This window comes from Erithacus rubecula (genome assembly GCF_903797595.1).
Source record: "Erithacus rubecula genome assembly, chromosome: 28".
Classification (NCBI taxonomy): domain Eukaryota; kingdom Metazoa; phylum Chordata; class Aves; order Passeriformes; family Muscicapidae; genus Erithacus; species Erithacus rubecula.
The window spans coordinates 1,921,171-1,940,501 of NC_136680.1; the positions used below are offsets into that span (position 1 = coordinate 1,921,171).

The following is a 19,331-nucleotide window of genomic DNA, read 5'->3' on the forward strand; positions in this document are numbered from 1 at the left end:
CTCACCGGGGCTTCATCAAGCTTGGATTTTCTCCACCGCCTTGTCGGCCGCCGCCGTCACCGCCATGGGGCTGGGCACGTAGTTGAAGGGGGTGACCCGGGCGGCCTTGCTGGGCGAGCCGTGCCGGCTGCCGGGGAAGCTCCCGGCCGGCGCCTCGTGGCCGAAGGAGATGGGCAGGGCGGCCTTGGCGGGCGCGGGGGCTTCACCATCGCCGGTGACTCGGAGGTGCGGGGGTCCCTCGCGGGTCTCCAGCGTGGGAGAGGTGCTGGAGTTGGTCTTGGACGTGGCGAAGTCCTCGGTCTGCACCACGGCGTCGCTGGTCTTCCTGGGCGTGCCGGGGGTGCTGGGGGTGCCGGGGGGTTCCTCGTCGGCAGAACCCGCCAGCGGCAGCGCGGAGGAGGGCAGCGTGCTCTTGAGGATGTGCGGGATGTCCTCGTCCCGGATCCGCCGCCACGTGCCCTTCATCATCACCACCGGCGGCTTTCCCGGCGGCGCCCCGGGAGCCTCCTCGTTCTGCCGCCGCCGCGCCGCCGCCTCGGAGCGCACGGAGGACGGGCTGGCCGCTCGCCTCGGCACGCTGATGTTGGGAGAGGACGAGTAGCGCTTGAAAGGCTCGGCCGCCGGCACGCTGGTCTTCACCGGCAGCCGGGACGGGCTCTCGGAGCTGGTCCGGCGAGGCGGTTTGACCCCGGTCGTGGCTTTGCCGCCGGGCTGGGCTCTGGGGATGAGCGGCCGCTGCCCGGGGGTGGCCGGTTTGGCCGCCTTGAGCTCGTCGCAGCGGGAGGAGCAGAGGAACACGGCCGGGAGCGCGGCTCGGCTGCGCTGGGGGGAGCCCCGGCGAGGCAGCGAGGTGGCCGGCGGTGCCGGGGACAGGTCGGAGCGGTGGCGCAGCAGCAGGCTCGAGGATTCCTTGATGAAGGTGAGCTGGCGCAGGAAGCCGGAGCGATCCGAGTCGCTCCCGCTGGAGCGGGCGGATGACATCCGCACCAGATTGAGCCGGCTGCCCCCGGGCCCTCCGGGCCGAGCCTTGGAGCCATCGGCCTGCTCCTCCAGCACCGGCATGGTCCCCCGGCCCGGCAGCACCTTCCTGCTGGGCTTCTGCATGAAGGGGATGCGCACGGGCGATTTCTGCGTCTTGGACTGCTTGGGAGCCGGGGATTTGGGGGCCGGGGCTCTGCCCGGGGGTCCCGGCGGGGAGGAGGAGCCGCTCGCCTTGCCCGCGGCCGGGCCGCCCTGCTTGGTGACCTGCGAGGGCGACGGCAGCTTCTTGGGGGCGTGCTGGGAGGGCGTGGAGGTGCGGGAGGAGCCCGAGGAGGGGGGGCCTTTGCCGATGCGGGCGGGCGGGGTCGTGCTCCTCTTGGGCAGCGCCAGCTCCCCGCTCTCGGGGGCTTTGCCCAGCCGGTGCAGGCTCCGCGAGCGCTGCTGGCTCAGAGAGAGATTCTTGGCCGGCGGCGCCTCGGGCTTGGCCGCGGGGGTTTTCTTCGGGGTGGCCCGTGGGCTGGGGGCATCTTTGGCCAGGCTGGGCATGTAGATGACGGTCCTGCCGCGGAACACCACGGGCAGGTTGGGCACCGGCTTGGCGGGCGCCGGGCTCCGCTCCGGCCGGGAGCTGGCGCGGGCGGCGGGACGGGCACCGGCCGCGTCCTTGCGCTCCGGGCGGCCCTTGCTGCGCTCCCTCCTCGCCGGCTCCCGGCCAGAAGCGCTGCCGGGCCGCTGCTTCTCCTGCCTGCCCAGCGAGAGCTGCAGCGTGGAGCCCACCGAGAGCCCCGACATGAAGGACAGGATGGAGTCGGACTCGGAGGAAGGTTCCCGGGACAGCGAGGCCGCAGCCTGGTGCAGCCAGGTGACGATGGAGTTGGCTCCCTCCTGGATGGCTTGCCACTCCACGCTGTCCAGGTCGGAGCCCCGGTCTGAGCCGGGGTCCTCCTCGGGGTGTTGATGCCTGATCTCGGCTTTCCGCTCCCTCCCGCCGGCGCCCGGCGGCTTCTGCTTTCTCTCCACCAGCCTGCGGCGAGCCGCGGGCCGCCGGCGCTTGGGCATGGCCGAGCCGATGCATTTCTGCAGCAGATCATCCTCCGAGTTGAGGCTGGGGGAGCTGGGCGAGCCCTCCTGCGCCTGCCCCACTGCAGCTGAGCGCGGCCAGGTGGCTTTGCCGCAGGGCTGGCCCCGCTCCTCGCCCTCGGAGAGGTTGGCATCGCTCAGGGAGCTCATGGAGGAGCTCAGGGAGTAGCACGGCGGCGTCTCGTCGGCGATCAGGTTGTTTTGAGGCTTCGTCTTGGCCTGACGGGGACCGGGCTCGGGGTCTTTGTTGGGGACGGAGCCTCCCCAGCGCTCCCTCCGCGCCGCCCGGCCGGGCTGGGCTCGGCTGCCGGACTCATCCCTGCCCGCCTCGGGCAGCTGGTCCAAATCCGGATCGTAGAAGCAATACACGGCTTCTTCCGTCGGCGTGGTGTGGCACAGCGACTGGAACACCACCCCGTCCTCCAGGGCATCATCCTTCCTCCCGGGGCCCCCGCTGGCCCTGCCCACGCCCAGCTCCAGGCTGGCCGTGCCCTTGGGGAGGGTCTGGCTCCGCTTCCCATCCCCGCGGGCCGGTCCCGCTTTGCCTTTCCCGGCGGAGCCGAGGCGGGCGGGGGCCGAGCTGCCCGAGGCGGCTCTGCGGGCCGGGATGCTGCCGGGCTGGCGGCGCCGCTCGGGCACGGGCTGCTCGCCCTCCTCGCCCGCCGGGTACCGCAGGGTCTCATCGCTCAGCGAGGCGGCGCTGGAGAAGTTGACGGGGGTCCCGTCGGCCGAGTCGGTGAAGGAATCGTCGTCCTTGAAGAGGTCGCGGGCGGTGGCTCGCAGGTGCTTGGGGACGCCGGGGTGGGCGTGGGCCGGCACCAGCATGTACACGGGGACGTGCAGCGGCTTCTTGGTCTGCGGGTGCAGCACCTGGCCCGACAGCAGCGAGGTCTTGACCTTGCGGAAGCGGGAGGGCATGGCCGAGCTGATGCACTCCTTGAGGATCTCGATGTCGTCGTCGTCGGGGGGCTCGGGGCGCTCGGCCCTGCGCCGCCCCTCCAGGTACCGCTCCTCCCGCCGCTCCTCCCGCTTCTCGTGAGCGGCGAAGTTCAGGCTGTTCTTCTCCGGGAAGGTGGGAATCAGCTTGAGCTCCACGTCCTTCTGCACGTAGTGCTCGTGCAAGGGCAGGGCGCTCAGGCTGGAGGCGCACGAGAAGTTCTCGTTGGGTTTCTCCACCGTGAAGTAGACCATGGAGTCCAGGTCCTGCGGCAGCTGGAAGCGTTCCTTGAAGTCGGTGATCTCCATGAACTTCTTGACGTTGTTCTCCCACTGGATGTTGAACTGGCTGGTCTCCTTCTCGGGCTGGCAGCCCAGCTCGAAGAGCGGAGTCTTGCTGCGGCTGGGGGGCATGGTCTGCCCGGGGCTGTCGGGCAGCTCGCTGGGGCTGATGGTGCCGCTGATCATTTCGCTGCACGGGTCGCTCTGGATGGAGCTGGCGATGGAGGGGCTCTCGAAGCTGCCCAGGGAGCTGACGGAGCTGCAGCGGCTCATCACCAGCGGCGTCTCCTGGATGTAATTTTCCGAGGAGCTCGAGGGCGTCAGGTCCTCCTGGCGAGAGGGTGACGCCTCCCGCAGGAAAACCTTGTCACGCTTCGGGAAGGGGATGGTGATGGGCTGGGAGATTCCCACCGGCGTGGTGGGATCCGGGTCCGCCGCCTTCTCCTTCTCCTGCCTCCCATCCTCCCCTTCTGCGTCCCCTTCCTCCATCTCCAGGATCTCCAGGGAGGAGTCGCTATCCAGGTCGTTCTCGCTGTGGCTCTGCCCGTCCAGCACGTTGTCTGCCGAGGAGAGGGAGGACAGGGAGCTGCATCGGGAGAAGCAGATTGGGGTGTCCTCCACCGAGTACTTCTGCACCGACTCCTGCTCTGCTGAGGCCGGTGGCTGGGCCGGCAGCTTCTCCGGGATCTTGCTCAGGGGCTCGGCCGCCTGCAGCAGCGCCGGGGGGAGCCAGGCTTGCTTCCTGCCCAGCAGGGAGGGCTGGTGGCCAGCAGCTGTGCTGCTCTTGGCCAGGGTCTCAAACATGGGGACGTGCTGGTAGGACGGAGAGAGCTTGATGGTGCGAACATGGGGGTCGGTGGGGGGCTTGGTGCCCACCTCCTTCTTCCACTCCGTCTCCTTCTCTGGCACCTTGGGGCTGGGGAAGGTCACCACCTTCTTAGCCCGTTCGGGCAGGTCCCGCTGCTCGGGTTTGTCTGGCTCGGCTGGATCCCGCGCAGGGGCCTCGGCCCGCTCCGGTTTACCCAGGATGTTCTTGAGGTCGAGCCGGCTGGGCCGCTTCTGGTATCGCTGCAGCTCGTCACGATAGTCCAGGAAGGCGGCCCTGGGGCAGGGCTTCATGTGCTCCTTGGTGCAGTAGCCGTCGCTGGTGCTGCCGCTGTTGAGGCTGTCGGTGGACAGGCTGGTGTAGGCTGTCTTCAGCCGCAGCAGGGTGTGCGCCCGGCTCAGGCTCTCCCTCTTGGCGAAGCCGCCGGCGTCCGACAGCCGGCACGGCGAGCAGGACTGGGCGCGCGCCTCGTGCGCGTCCTCGGGGCCGTACTGCCAGTCCAGGCAGTGATCCTCGGAGCTGAGGCTGAAGCTGTCGTCCGAGGAGTTGTGCATGGTGGAGATGTCCTCCACCAGCTTGTCAATCTTGGCCACCGTGCTGGAGATCTTGTTGGCCAATTTTTCAGCGGCCAGCGAGACGTCGTCCTCCGGCAGCGGCGGCTTCTTGGGCTCGGCCGCCTTCCCGCTGCCGTCCTTCTCCGGCTCCGGGCAGCGCCGCTGCGCCAGCGCCCGCGGCAGCGCCTGGCCCTGCAGGAAGGAGGAATTGAGGAACATGGAGAGCACGGAGGCGCTGGCCGTCTCCACGCCCGTGGAGATGTTGGGCACCTCGTCGTCGTCGAAGCAGCCAGAGTCGGAGGCGTAGTCCTTCACCAGGCTCTCCATGTGCCGCATCGGCTTCTTGGCGCTCTGTCCCTTCAGGCTCTGCTTCTCCATGCTGTCGAAGGTCTCCGCCAGGTGTTTGGCGTCCAGCTCGGCCTCCAGCGCCTTCTGCTTGCGCATGTAGAGCGAGGGCATGCAGGAGCCCGGCGACACCACGGCCGCGTCCTTGTACTTGGGGGGCCGGTTGGTGAGGAGGTTGCGCAGCGCGGCCGCGCTGCCCATGGCGATCATCTTGTGCTTGGAGTGGATGAGGTTGCGGAGCATGCTGACCGCTCCCAGGTCCCACAGCAGCTCCTGGTCGCGGGGGCTGCGGGCAGACAGGTTCCAGAGGGTGCCGCAGGCGTTGCTGACGATGGTCAGGCTGTGCGAGCGCAGGTGCTGCAGCAGGGTCTGCAGGCAGTTGTGGTCCCGGAGCACCTGCCTGTGGGACAGACGGGACCCCCCGGCTGTCAGGATGGTCCTGGAGCCCTTCCCGCCCCATTCCAGGGGTGTAAGGTGACCCCAGCCCTGCCCAGCCTTGACATCCCCACAGTGCTGTCTGCAGTGCCCCTGAACCTGCAGCACCCAAAGCTGTGGCATCCCTGAATGCCTTCCATGGTGCTCAAAGTCCTCCACTTCCATCATCTCCATCTCTATCATCTCCATCTCCATCATCTCATCTCCATCTCCATCTCCATCTCCATCTCCACATCCATCTCCATCTCCATCTTACCCCCAGCCCTGGCATCCCCCAGTGCCATCCCTGGGTCCCTCAGGTGCCCCTCACCTGTAATCCTCCCGTGTGGCGACGAGGCTGGAGACGTTCCTGAGGATGCCACCACCGCTCTCGATGATGGCCAGGGAGTTGCTCTGGCACTTGTAGGTGAGGGTGCTGACCAGGAACCCCAGGGCCCCCTCCACGCTGCAGATGGCCGCCTTGTTCTCCGTGCTGTGCGCCGAGAGGTTCCACAGAGCGCTCAGGACGCTCTTCAGCGTCGATTCCTGCCCCACGAGGAGACACACAACTCCTGTCAGCCCCATCCCTGTCACCCTGTGACCAGTGCCACCCACCCCATGGGGGACACACAGCCGTGCCAGGTCTGCCTGGCCATTCTGTGCCCGCTGTCACCCACCCCAGGCTCACCTTGCCAGCGTGCAGGGCACAGCGTGTCAGCCCGGTGACGCTGCCCACCTCCCGCAGCACCTTCTTGCTGTTGATGTCAGCTCGCCAGGAGAGGTTCCTCAGGATGCTGGAGACCACCTGGAGGGGCAGAGCGGGGTGAGTGACCACAGGGACTGTCCCCCCTGCCTGTGCCCACCCCAGGGAGCCCCAGCAGCACCCACCTGGTGCAGCTCCTCGCTGTCAGAGCCCAGCTGAGCCACGATGGCCTCCATGCAACCCCGGCGGGAGCACAGCGTGGCCTGCAGGGAGGATCAGGGTGTGAGGGTGACGCTGTGACCCCCAGACCCTGCTGACCCCCCTCAAAACGCCGCCCCCCACCTTGTTGACCACATCCCCGAAGGTGAGGTTGGTGAGGGCCATCCCCGCGTAGCGCCGCAGCGCCAGGTTCAGGGGGTCGTTGGTCATCTTGTGCATCTCATAGTCCACCTGCAGCAGCTCGGCCACCGCCTGCAGCCCGCCTGTGGGACGAGGAAGGGGTCATTTGGGGTTCCCCCACCTCCAGCACGCCGTCTGGGTGGGGTGCAGAGGGGAGGAGCCCCCTCCCCGCGCTCACCCAGCTCGTTCATGGCCCTCCGGTACTCCTCGTCAAAGGACAGTTTCATGATGGCACAGGTGGCCTGGCAGATCTGGGGCTCGATGGGCACCGGCACTGCGGGGAGATGAGGATCCCGTGTGTCACACAGGATGATCCGAGCCCCTCCCAGTCCCTCCCAGTCCCTCTCAACCTCTCCCCGTACCGGCGCCCTCGGGCCCCCGTGCCCCGTCCCGGCTCTGCATCTGCAGCCAGTCCCAGCAGGTCTCCGAGTAGGAGCGGATCTGCTCCAGCACGTGCAGCACCCGCATCTCCTTCTTGGCCTGGCCCTCGTCGGGCTGGGAGAAGACGATGTTGTGCAGGGCAGCGTTGGCTCTCATCCGAGCGTCCTTGGCACCCGTGGGGCTCTCGGGGGGCCCCGGCTCCCCGTCGGAGTCGTGCAGGATCTGGATGAGCAGCGGCAGGCAGCCCGACTTGCGCATGGCCAGGCAGCTCTCCTGCGAGCTGGACATGGCCAGCAGCGTGCGGGACATGTCCTCCTTGTCGCGCGTGGCCAGCATGGACAGCAGCCAGAACACCACCTCCACCTGCGGGGGGACACACGGGGTGACGCTTAGCCCTTCCCCGGGCTCAGCCCACCCCAGCCGGGCTCCGGGGCTGCTCCTCACCTTGGTGTTGCCGCCCTCCTCGGGGTGGGTCGGGGGCTCCAGGCTGCCCGGGTCCCCCTCCATGCCCGGGACCTTCCCGCAGAGCTGCAGAGGAGGAGGCAGGTGTGGGGGGGCTGCATTGCTGTGCCCTCGCCCCCCCATGCCCAGCCCCTCCCCGCTCCCCTGACACCCCCTGCGGTTCCCATCGAGCTTCCGTCAGTGCCAGGGGTGTGTTTTGAGCTAAAATCGGGGATGGTTGGGATGGGGGAGCTGTGCAGCGCGGGTTCGGGAAAGGGAGAGCGTGGGCGAGCGAGCAGGAGGGCAGCGGGGAGGGGTCTGAGCCTGCGGAGCGATGTGGGGATGGAAACGGGGGGTGTGAGGATCTGGGGGTGATGGGGGACGTGGGTGTTGCCGTGTGGGTCTGTGGGTGATGGTGGGAGGGGGTGATGATGGGAGCGTGTTGATGGCAGGGCTGTGGGTGGCAGTGGGGCTGTGGTGACGGCAGCCCGTGACAACGAGGATGGTGAAGCTGTGGGTGACAGAGGAAGAATAGCGATGGCAGCCTGTGATGGTGACAGTGGCAGAGCTGTGGGTGACAGTGTGGCAATGGCGATGGCAGCCCATGATGATGATGATGGAGCTGCGGATGACAGCGGGACAATGACAATGGCGGGGCTGTGGGTGACACTGGGGCCATGCCGACGGCAGCCCGTGCGGATGGCGGTGACGATGATGATGGCAGGCTGCCCGCCCCGGCGGGAGCCCCCGCGCCGCCCGCCCGCCGTGGCCTACTTCTGGTCGCCATGGCAACTGCCCATTTCACGGTGCCCGAGCCGCACAAAGCCCCGGCTGTGCCATGGGGACAGCGCGGGGACAATGGCGGGGGGGCCCTGCTGGCCCCCTCCCCCCCCGCCCGCAGGCACCGGGACACCCCGACCCGCTACCTGCGGCTCCGGCTGCTGCGCCTTGTCCTGCGCCTCCATCAGCTCCTTGTCGATCTGCTCCAGCCGGGATGCGCGGATCTGGGGGGCAGAGACGGGGTTGGACAGGGCTGGGACCCCCCAGGACCACGAGAAATAGGAGGGAGGGGTGTGAGTGTGTGAGGAGCTGGTGTGAGGTGCAAAGAGCTGCTGTAGGGTGCCCAGAGCTGTTATAGGGCGTGAGGAGCTGCTGTAGGGTGCCCAGAGCTGTTATAGGGCGTGAGGAGCTGCTGTAGGGTGCCAAGAGCTGCTGTAGGGTGTGAGGAGCTGCTCTAGGGTGTGAGGAGCTGCTGTAGGGTGTGAGGAGCTGCTGTAGGGTGCCCAGAGCTGCTGTAGGGTGTGAGGAGCTGCTCTAGGGTGTGAGGAGCTGCTGTAGGATGTGAGGAGCTGCTGTAGGGTGCCAAGAGCTGCTCTAGGGTGTGAGGAGCTGCTCTAGGGTGCCCAGAGCTGTTATAGGGTGTGAGGAGCTGCTGTAGGGTGCCCAGAGCTGCTGTAGGGTGTGAGGAGCTGCTGTAGGGTGCCCAGAGCTGTTATAGGGCGTGAGGAGCTGCTGTAGGATGGTGAGGAGCTGCTCTAGGGTGTGAGGAGCTGCTGTAGGATGGTGAGGAGCTGCTCTAGGATGTGAGGAGCTGCTGTAGGGTGCCAAGAGCTGCTGTAGGGTGTGAGAAGCTGCTGTAGGATGGTGAGGAGCTGCTCTAGGGTGTGAGGAGCTGCTGTAGGGTGCCAAGAGCTGCTGTAGGGTGTGAGGAGCTGCTCTAGGGTGTGAAGAGCTGCTGTAGGGTGCCCAGAACTGTTATAGGGCGTGAGGAGCTGCTGTAGGTTGCCCAGAGCTGCTGTAGGGTGCCAAGAGCTGCTGTAGGGTGCCCAGAGCTGCTGCAGGGTGTGAGGAGCTGCAGGTGACGGCGCCCAGAGTTAAGCCCATCAATCTGGGCACCCCCCAGAAGCGGAGCAGTTTGGGGTGAAGGAGTTTGGGGGTGAAGGACCCGACCTGTGCCCGCTGCACCATCTCATCAGCCGTCCCGAAGCGCTCCTCCATCAGCGAGCGGATGTGCTGCGCCTCGAACTGCAGCTGCTGCCGGATCAGATCCATCTGCATGGAGAACTGGGGGGCACGGGGGGTGCCGTGAGCGGGGCGGGATCCCCGCGGCCTGGAGGGTTTGGGGGACAGGGGGTGTCCCCCACTCACCGTCTCCACGTGGGGCAGCTCGTCCAGACGCGTGGCCAGACTCTGCAGCTGTGCGTAGTACCACACCTTCTCCTTCTCCTCCTTCTCGATCTCCCCCAGCAGGAAACACCTGCGGAGAGGGGAGAACCCCTCAGCACAACCCCCAGCGCCCCCAGCCCCTTTTTATCCCCCAGCCCATCACCTCTCGCGGTCCAGCTCCTCCAGCATGCGGAAGGTGGCCCTGCCCAGCTCCCCGGGCCCGTCCCGGTGCGGGGCGGGGGCCGCCGGGCTCTCCTCGGCCCCACGCCCCGTGCTCGGCACCTCCGGGGCGAACTTGAGGTTGTAGAGGCTGGTGATGTCCATCTGCAGGGCTGGGGATGGGGACAGCGGGGTCAGGGTGGGCTTGGCGGGGTCACCCCCCTCCCCACCCTGCCCGGGCACCCACCTTTGAGCTGGTCCAGCACCTCCGTCTGCCCCGAGGACACCATGACTCGGGCCTCCTGCTCCAGCTTACCCTGGAGGTGCTTCAGGACCTCCTAAAGCAGGGGTGCAGCCATTGAGGAGGGGGAGATCGGATGGAAACCCCCCAGTTTGGGGTCTGTGCCCTGCCCCCATGCGGGCCTGTCCCCACCTTCATGTCCGAGGTCTCATTTTCCAGCTTGGAGAGGTGGTTGGAGTTGTCCTCCAGCTCCCGCCGGAGGTGGCTGTTCTCCTTCTTCAGCGCCTCCACCTGCCGCACCAGCTGGTCGTACGAGGCGATGGAGCCGGACATCTTCACCTCCTCCAGCGCCTGCGGGGGGTTTGGGGGTGGGCAGCACCCGGGGGGGTCCCCAGCACCCTCACAGCCCCCCAGCACCCACCACCTACCTGGGACCACAGCACAGCGCTGAGCACCCCACCACCCGCACCCCCCGAGCCCTGGAAGAGCTGGTGCCCCCCCAAACCCCCCCAGAGGGGCATCCCCGGCTCAGGGTGGGGGTCCAGCGCCGCTCCCCCAGGCAGGGCCCCCCCCAGCCCCGCCAGCCCCCGCCGGGCTCCCACCCTCCGCAGAGCTCCGCTCTCCGCTCCCTTTGTCTCGCTTTTGTCTTCTCCCGCTCCCAACCTTCTCCCGCTCCGCTCCCTCCGGCACCGGGGGCAGCTCCGGCCCCTCCGCGGCCCCCCCGCCCCGCTCTGGCCCCCCCCAAACCCTCTCAGCCCCTCTGTGCCCCCCCAGCCACCCCCAGCCCCCCAAACCTCCTCTTGCCGCAGCGCCGCCGCCCCTCGCACCTGCCCGGGGGGGAGGGGGGACACACGCGACGCTGTCACACGCGGGGAGGGGGGGCCGGGGCCGGGGGACCCCTCGTCACCCCCCAGAGGGTCGGGCCGGCAGCGGGAGCTCGATGGAGCCTCCGTCAGTGCCACGTGTGAGCGGGGGGAGCTGGCAAAGGGGGGGCGAAGGGGGGGCTGGGGCTCCCCTCTGCTGCCCCCACCCCACATCCCCCCCAGCAGCAGGTCAGGGGAGGCAGCGATAGACCCCCCCAAACTGCCTCTGACACCCCCAAATCTGCCCCACAGCGGCTCCCTGGGGCCCTTCTGCTTCTGCCTGTCCTTTTGGGTGTCCCAGCACCCCCTTCCAGCACAGAGGCCCCACCAGGCAGTGACGGGATCCAGCAACCCCCCCAAGGCCCCATCGATGTCCTTGATACCCCCAGGAACCATCCCGGCCCCCCCAATCTGCTCCCTCACCCCTCCACCCACAGTGTGTGCATCCCCAAATCCTCTGTGGGTCCTGCCGTGGGGTTCCCCCCTCCCAGCGCCCGGATCAGCTCCAATTCCCAAGGGGCACAAAACCAATCCCCCCCCCCCCCAGCTGCCGAAAATTCCCCCCGGGAGAGGGCGGGGAGCGGGGGAAGGGTGGAGGTGTGAGGTGGGGGATGCGGGATTGGGGATGGAGGATGGACAACGAGGGATTCGGGAGGGAGGGGTGCGGGAGGGTGGGTGAGGGATGCGGGAACACGGAACGAGGGGTGCGGGATGCGGGATGACGGAGGCAGGGCGAGGTGTGGGATGATCGCTGCAGGATTTGGAATATTGGGATGCAGGGTGAGGGATGATCGCTGGTTTATTTATCCCACGGAATATCGGATGCAGGGTGAGGGATGCAGAATGCGGGGTGAGGGGTGGGGGATGTGGAACGCAGGATGGAGGTGAGGGAGGTGAGGTGATGGATGCGGGATGCAGGATGCGGGATGAGCTCGGCCTGCTGTTGCTATGGCGACAGGGATGGGGGAGCACAGGCGGTTCCCGGCCCTTCCTGAGGACTCAGACGAGGAGGATGCGGGGGCTCAGCCCTGTGGGGGATAATGGGAGCCAGGGGCTTCTATTCCTCCAGGGGAAGGGGCTGCTCCCCCTCCCCAGCACCCCAAACTTGTGAGTCACCCACCTCTCAGTCAGAGCCCCCCTCCCCTTGGGGACCCCCACCCTGTAAGAACCCGGGGGTGCTCCGGCTGCCCTCCCGGGGGGTCAGGGCTGTGATATTCGGGGGGTTGATTGATGGGGTGGGGGGCTGAGCTCTGCCCCCCCAGTTCCCGGCAGGGCCGGGCGAGCGCAGCGGCCGCAGCGGCTCCGGGATCCGCAGCCTGCGGGGAGGGGCTGGGGCCGCACCTGCATCCGCGGAGCGGCGAGACAACGGGAGAGGGGGAGAAGGGGGAAATGGGGGAAAAGGGGGAAAGGGGGAAAAGGCTGCGGGAAAGGGGGGACAGACCTGCGGGAATGGGGGGCCAGGGATGCGGGAATGGGGGGACAGACCTGCGGGAATGGGGGCCAGGGCTGCAGCTGCATTCCAGCACCATGGTCACTGTCCCGCAGGATCCAGTATCCTCACCCACGGGTTGGATCCCAGGTGGGGCTATGGGTTGACCTCGGGGGGATCTGATGGCTCGGGGTCCTGGGTGTGTCTCCTCCCACCCCCAAAATCTGCCTCTCTCTGCTGATGGCACCCCAGGCCTCTCTCTGCTGAGGCCACTGGTAGGGGTTGGATTCATCCAGCAATTTCCTGGCAGGACAGATGCTGCAGCAGATGAAACAGCAGCTGCACTGCCCAGCACACCCTGCTGTCCTCCATGCTGCCCAGGGTGCCCACAGTGCCCACTGCCCACCTCACTGCCCACCCCACTGCCCACAGCACTCACTGCCCACTGCCCTGCCCACAGCAGCCACTGCCCACCACCCCAGCGTCCTCTGCATTGCTCATCACCGCAGAGTCTTTCTTGCCCACCTCATCACTGCTCACCACATGTGATGCCACCTCGGCCTGGGCAGGGCAGGGCCTGGGGAGCCCTAGGGATACCCCAAGCTCCCTGCACCCCTCCAGGCTCTCTCCAGCCTGGCAGCAGCTCTGGGGACAGGGACTGCAGCCATCAGCCCAGTGCAGCCACATTGCCAAAGCCACAGCTGAGCCCCCGAGCCCCAGGGGACATTAAACAAACAGCGTGTTGTCACCAACCCGGGCTGATCGACCCGGCCCCGGGGACCCCCGACCACAGCAAACCCCCCCCGGGGAGCACAGGCCCCCCTATCCTGACCCTGCACACATGTGGGGGCACACACAGGGACACGGGGATTTGGGATCCATCACCCTCTCCTGACAGAGCATCGCCCCTGCAGCCCCTGCACAGCACCTGCACACACACACAGAGACACAGACACACACACACACAGACACACAGACACACACAGACACACACAGACACACAGACACAGACACCAACATCGCGGCCTGGGGAGGGATGTGTGGCCCTGGAGGGGCGAGCATCGGGGTCCCCAACACCCCCAGCACAGCCCCCACACAATGCAGGGCCCCCTTACCCACCCCACAGCCCGGGGCGCCCCTGGGAGCAGCGGGGTGGAATGTGCTGGGGCCAGCAGCCACCTCCCCACCCCCATCGGGGTGCCTGGGGACACCCCCGCCCCAGGACACGGCACTGGGACCCCTGGGGTGCTCCCCCGGGTGGGGTCGATGTGCTGGTTTAGAGGCCGAGGTTTTTGAGGGATCGTTTTGGGAGGTGGATTTGGGGTGCGGGTTTGTGGGGAGGGTTTGGGGGAGGTTTTGGGGCTCCAGGTTCGGGGCTCAGCCGCAATCCCCGGCCCAGCCGCGCTGGGAGAGCATCGGGAGGGGGGAACTGCGGGGAGCCGAGCTCGCATCGGGGCGGGAGGAGCTGCTGTCAGCCCGGGGGCGAACCCCCCACATCGCCCGCAGGATGGAGATGGGGATGGGATGGGGATGGGGATGAGAAAGGGATGGGAAGCGGATGAAGGTGAGAATGGGGACAGGAGGTGCTGCTCCCTCTTCCCCCCCTCCCGAGGACTCCCCGCCGAGCCCCGCATTGTCCGGCCTTTGTCCCTGCAGGATGCGGGGGACAAACGCTGCCCGACCCTCCCGATCCGCCCTGAATCCCCCGATCCGCCCTGAACCCTCCTGCCCCCCGATCCCAGATCCCCCCGATCCCGCGGGACGCAGCCGCGCCCGCCGCAGGATGCGGCGCAGCCAGGGCCGGGGGCATCCCCGCCGCGGGGAGGGGGCGCAGATCGGGCCCCCCCCCCCCCCGCATCCAACCCCCCGCAAGCCGACACCGCACCCCGATCTCCCCCGGCCCCGCCGCGCAGCCCCCCCTCCGCTTCACCCCATTCCCGGCGGAGCCGCCGGGACCCCCGGGGGTTCGGGGGGCTCGGGGCAATGCGGCCGTACCTCATTCCCGGCGGTGCGGAGCGGCGCGGGGCGCTGCGGAGCGGTGCGGAGCTGGGCGAGGCTCCGGCGCGGCCCCGAGCAGCCGCATCCCGCCCCCGCCCCCCCGCTCCCGGTCGGGATTTTCCAGCGGCGCCGCCGCCGTTAGAGGGCGGCACCGGGGGCTCCCCGCGCCCCCCCGGGCTGTGCCGGGCGGGGGGAGACGGGGTCCGCGGGAAAGGCTCCGTTCCCCGCCATGCGCCTCTTTTCAGCCTCCCGAAAAACGCCGGGATCTGTCCTGTCCCCATCCCCATGTCCCGGAACGCACCTGCCGCTGCCGGCCGGACCGGAATTCCAGAGCGAACCGGCCCTTCCAGAACGAACCGGCCCCCTCAGACCGAACCTGTCCCGTCAGACCCAATCTGTCCCCTCAGACCGAACCGGTCCCTCCCGGCCGAACCTGTCCCCGCGAGCCGCCCGGTGCCGTCCCCACCCGAGGTGAGGCGGCAGCAGCTGAGCCCCGGTGTCGCCCCCGGGATGAGCGGGACCTTCACGACGACCCCGATCCCTTCCATGACCATGTGCTCAGGGCACTGTCACCCACCGAAGCCATTGTCACCGAGTTCACTGCCACCCACCGAGGCCACTGTCACCCACCGAGGCCACTGTCACCCACTCCCCACTGAGCCATTGCCCTGGGGCTGAGAGTCCCCACACGACCCCAGCAGGACATTGACCCCGGCTGGACAGTGACCCCGGCTGGACATTGACCCCGGCTGGACAGTGACCCCGGCTGGACATTGACCCCAGCGGGACAGTGACCCCGGTCCTCGTGTCCCCGCTGCCACCAGTGAGGGTGGGAAGAGTCTCAAGGTCACATTGCTTGAGCAGAAAGGGACCCGGAGCCAGGGGACATTCCCTAAAAGACAAATGGCACCGGCACCACTGGGAAAGCGATGGGGAGGGTGCGAGGTTTAGAGCTGGAGCTGGGCCCCAAGGGACCCCTGAGGAACCCCAAGGGACCCCAGGCAGCAGCAGGGACAAGGCAGGACAATGATGGGGACAATGGTGACACTGATGGCTTCACCGTGGGACATGGTGCTGGTGAGGAGCATTGGGTTCACCCGGCTCAGTTCAGGGACAAACTGGATCATCCATCCGAGATCAACTTCTCTTCCTTTCCATCATCACCCTCATCCCTGAATCCCCCAAAACACATCCCTCCCTCCCAGCCTGAGCTGCAAACCCCCAGTTCAGCCCCACCCAATGCCACTCTGATCCCTGCCACCAGAATCCTTTGGGTTCCCAAATTAAGGATGGGAAAATGATGGTTTGGGGTTTTGACATCCTGTGATGGGCTTTGGCAGCTTCTCCTGGGGCTCAGGTTGGTTCTGAGCCCTGGGAACCCCCCCTGCCATCCCCCAATCCCACATTTCCACATTCCCACTGCTTGTATTAACAAATAAAGTTAAATACATGGAAATGCTGTAAATACAAAGTGCCATTCCCCACTTCCCAGCCAAGAGCAAGGCATTTCCTTCATTTACTAAACCCACACAATTTGTTTGCTGCAGGTGCCGACAGGATGCAATGCCAAAAAACCTGGGAACACTCAGGAAAACATCCAATCAGGGTGGAGCTGAACACACCCCAGCCCACCCGCGGGGAGTGCAGAGGCAGGAGACAAACCCAGGTGGAATTTCTTTATTTACACTGGAGGCTCCCTCCCCTCCCCTCCCCTCTCTCCGGAGTTACTTGAGCGGGATGAAGCGGGAGGAGTGGGTGGCGCCGATGCCGGGCCGGCCGTGCTTCACCGGCTTGTAGGTGATGGAGAACTCGCCCAGGTAGTGGCCGATCATCTCGGGCTGCAGGAGGAGAGATCCGTGCTGGGACAGCTCCAGGGGACACAGGGACACTCCCTCCCGTCCCCATCCCCACCCCAGGCTGGGAGGAGCCTGGCACAGCCGGTTATTCCTGCCAGGCTCCTCCCTTGGTGCCTTATGTGGAGCCAGAGGGGTTTCCCCAGCTTTGCCCCTGAGAGAGGTGACACAGGAGCAATAAGGACATTTGTGCCCTTCCAGGTGGGATTTAATGTTAAAAAATGGCATTTAATCCCTCTGGTGGTATCAAGTGACACCACCCCGTGGGTAATTCCACTCCTGGGAGTGCTCAGGGATCTGTTTCATCCCAAAGCAGGGCTGGCAGGCTGGGAGTCAGGGCTGAGCACAGGGATCACTCCACAGCTATTTCAGTGCTTCAGAGCCACACTGAGACCCCTCTGGAGCTGCCCAGCCCCAAGATTACACCTCCAGGTGTTCCTCTGAGCCAACCCTGCTCCAAGAAGAGCCTGAATCCCTCAGGATGACACCTATAGGTGTTTCTGAGCCAACTCTGCTCCAAGGAGCATCCTGGAGCTCCCAAGCTGGCACCTCCAGGTGTCCCTCTGAGCCAACCCTGCTCCAAGAAGAGCCTGAACCCCCCCGGGTGACACCTATAGGTGTTGCCCTAAACCAACCCTGCTCCAAAGAAGAGTCTGAACCCCCAGGATGACACCTATAGGTGTTTCTTAGCCAACCCTGCTCCAAGGAGCATCCTGGAGCTCCCAAACTGGCACCTCCAGGTGTCCCTCTGAGCCAACCCTGCTCCAAGAAGAGCCTGAACCCCCCAGGATGACACCTATAGGTGTTCCTGAGCCAACCCTGCTCCAAGGAGCATCCTGGAGCTCCCAAGATGGCACCTCCAGGTGTCCCTCTGAGCCAACCCCACTGCAAGGAGAAGCCCTCCCAGCCACAGGGAACGAGCAGGATTTACAGAGTTAGAAGCTGTGAGAGCCACCCGCTCACCTTGATCTCCACCTGGTTGAAGGTCTTGCCGTTGTAGACGCCCACCATGCTGCCCACCATCTCTGGCAGGATGATCATGTCCCTCAGGTGGGTCTTCACCACCTCGGGCTTCTCCATGGGCGGCGCCTCCTTCTTGGCCTTGCGCAGGCGCTTGAGCAGCGAGTGCTGCTTGCGGCGCAGGCCCCGGTTCAGGCGCCGCCGCTGCCGCGCGCTGTACAACTGCATCAGCTGCTCGCTGCAAGCACGGGGGGTCAGCGACCAGCACGGCCTGGGGGCACCCTGGGGGCACCAGGGACCCCCAACACAGCCTGGGGTACAGCCTGGGGGCACCAGGGACCCCCAACACAGCCTGGGGGCACCAGGGACCCACCCCAAACACAGCCTGGGGGCACCAGGGACCCATCCCAAACACAGCCTGGGGGCACCAGGGACCCATCCCAAACACAGCCTGGGGGCACCAGGGACCCCCAACACAGCCTGGGGACACCAGGGACCCCAACACAGCCTGGGGACACCAGGGACCCATCCCAAACACAGCCTGGGGACACCAGGGACCCATCCCAAACACAGCCTGGGGACACCAGGGACCCCAAACACAGCCTGGGGACACCAGGGACCCACCCCAAACACAGCCTGGGGGCACCAGGGACCCACCCCAAACACAGCCTGGGGACACCAGGGACTCATCCCAAACACAGCCTGGGGACACCAGGGACCCACCCCAAACACAGCCTGAGGACACCCCAGGGACCCCAACACAGCCTGGGTTATGGCCCAAGGACCTCAAACCCAGCCTGGGGTATGGCTCAGGGACCCCAAACACAGCCTGGGGACACCAGGGATACCAAACCCATCCTGGGGACACCCCAGGGACCCCAAACCCAGCCTGGGGTGTAGCCTGGGGACACCAGGGACCCCAAACACAGCCTGGGACACCCCAGGGACCTCAAACCCAGCCTGGGGTATGGCCCAGGGACCCCAAACACAGACTGAGGAATGGCCCAGGGACCCCAAACACAGCCTGGGGACACCCAGAGACCCCAAACCCAGCCTGGGGACACCCAGGGACCCCAAACCCAGCTTGGAGTATGGCCTCAGGAGAGCCCAGAGACTCCCCATAGCCATAAAGTTACCCAGACAGAGCCTGGGGAACAGCCCAGGGACCCCAAACTGAGCCTGGAGAACTAAAGACAACGCCAGAGTTACCACACTGAGCCTGGGGTACAGTCCCAAGGGATTCTCAGGGCCCCAGACCCAGGGGTGCTACCTGGACTGAGCCTGGGGACACCCCCAGGGACCCCAGACTGAGCTTGGGGTGGAGTCGCGAGAAGACCCCAAAATAACAGTGTTACCCCAAAATAACAGTGTTACCCCAAAATAACAGTGTTACCCCAACTGAGCCCGGCCTCGAGGAGCCCCTGGGATCGCACACCCGAACTGAGCGCGGGCAGGGCCCCTGGTGTCACCCCGAGAGAGACTTTGCACAGCCCAAAGCAGCAGCTGAACCCCAAAGCCGCCGGTATCTGAGCCCAGCCGCGGGCAGGGCAGCTCCCCGAGCCCCGAGCCCTTACTAGGACATGTCGAGCAGCTGGTCCAGGTCCACCCCGCGGTAGGTGAATTTACGGAAGGTTCGCTTCTTCTTCTGCTCCACCTCCGCCTGCAGCGGGAGAGGGGGGTCAGGGTAGGGGATCAGGGGGTTCAAGGCCGCGCGGCCCCGCGCCCCCCGCCCGCCACACGGGAAGGCCGCGGCCTCCCCTCAGCCCCGTCCGGCCGGGGCACCCACGGCCCCCGCAGCGCCCATTCCCCGTCCCCCAGCAAAGCCCCGAGCCGCGGGCGGCGCCGCCGCGGCGGGTGAGGCCCGGATGGGGCGCGGATGGCGGCGGATGGAGCCCGATGGCGCCGGCCGGGCCTCCCCCGCACCCACCATCTTGGCCGCGGCTGCTCGGAAGGGCCGGGCCCGCGCCGGAAGCGGCGAATCTCGCGGGAGCGGCGCGGGCGGAACGGGCGGAGAAGCCGCGCGCGAGCGGCACTTCCGCCCTCAGTGCCCTTAAAGGGGCCGCACCCGCAGCGCGGGGACACGGCGGGGACACTGAGGGGACACCGAGGGGACACCCGCGAGGGACGGAGCCTCCTCTTCCCCATGAACCTGCCCCTCAGGTTCCAGCGAAGCCGCTCCTTGCCGCTGCCCGAGGTGGGACCCAGCAGTGGCGGGTGACAGTCACCTGGCAGCGCCACAGGGAGCTCGCTCTGAGCATCCCGCACGTTTATTTTTTGGAAGCCGCATTCGCGTTTCAGCCGTGCGCCTCCATCGCCCCGC

General features: G+C 66.9%; 2 protein-coding genes across 3 annotated transcripts; both read right to left on the reverse strand.

The window, feature by feature from the left end:
- Positions 1-15: 15 nt before the first annotated feature.
- APC2 (APC regulator of WNT signaling pathway 2) lies at positions 16-14,285 on the reverse strand (the record flags this gene model as incomplete). Of its 2 annotated transcripts, XM_079328446.1 has the most annotated exons (15): positions 14,196-14,285; positions 10,101-10,259; positions 9,915-10,005; positions 9,672-9,840; positions 9,491-9,599; positions 9,293-9,406; positions 8,269-8,346; positions 7,346-7,429; positions 6,883-7,264; positions 6,699-6,794; positions 6,464-6,603; positions 6,307-6,384; positions 6,107-6,223; positions 5,750-5,964; positions 16-5,404 (listed from the first exon to the last, which is right to left on the reverse strand). In XM_079328446.1, the coding sequence occupies exons 2-15, from the start codon at positions 10,239-10,241 to the stop codon at positions 16-18; spliced, it is 7,203 nt and encodes a 2,400-aa protein (XP_079184572.1). In that variant the 5' UTR covers positions 10,242-10,259; positions 14,196-14,285. The 2 variants fall into 2 exon arrangements, with proteins under 2 accessions (XP_079184572.1, XP_079184571.1); XM_079328445.1 differs by having other exon boundaries at positions 6,883-7,429.
- A 1,575-nt stretch (positions 14,286-15,860) lies between these two features.
- Positions 15,861-19,008, reverse strand: RPS15 (ribosomal protein S15). The gene is made up of 4 exons (XM_079328486.1): positions 18,939-19,008; positions 18,586-18,671; positions 17,015-17,249; positions 15,861-16,036 (listed from the first exon to the last, which is right to left on the reverse strand). Exons 1-4 carry the CDS (start codon positions 18,939-18,941, stop codon positions 15,923-15,925), a joined length of 438 nt encoding a protein of 145 aa, XP_079184612.1. The 5' UTR covers positions 18,942-19,008; the 3' UTR covers positions 15,861-15,922.
- Between the last annotated feature and the right edge of the window lie 323 nt (positions 19,009-19,331).

What these genes read in the sequence shown, in the direction of transcription:
- RPS15 (XM_079328486.1), bottom strand. An exon ending in CAGCTGCTCGACATGTCCTA is followed by an intron (nt 17,250 to 18,585) that starts GTAAGGGCTCGG and finishes CCGTGCTTGCAG; the next exon opens with CGAGCAGCTGATGCAGTTGT. An exon ending in TCAACCAGGTGGAGATCAAG is followed by an intron (nt 16,037 to 17,014) that starts GTGAGCGGGTGG and finishes CTCCTCCTGCAG; the next exon opens with CCCGAGATGATCGGCCACTA.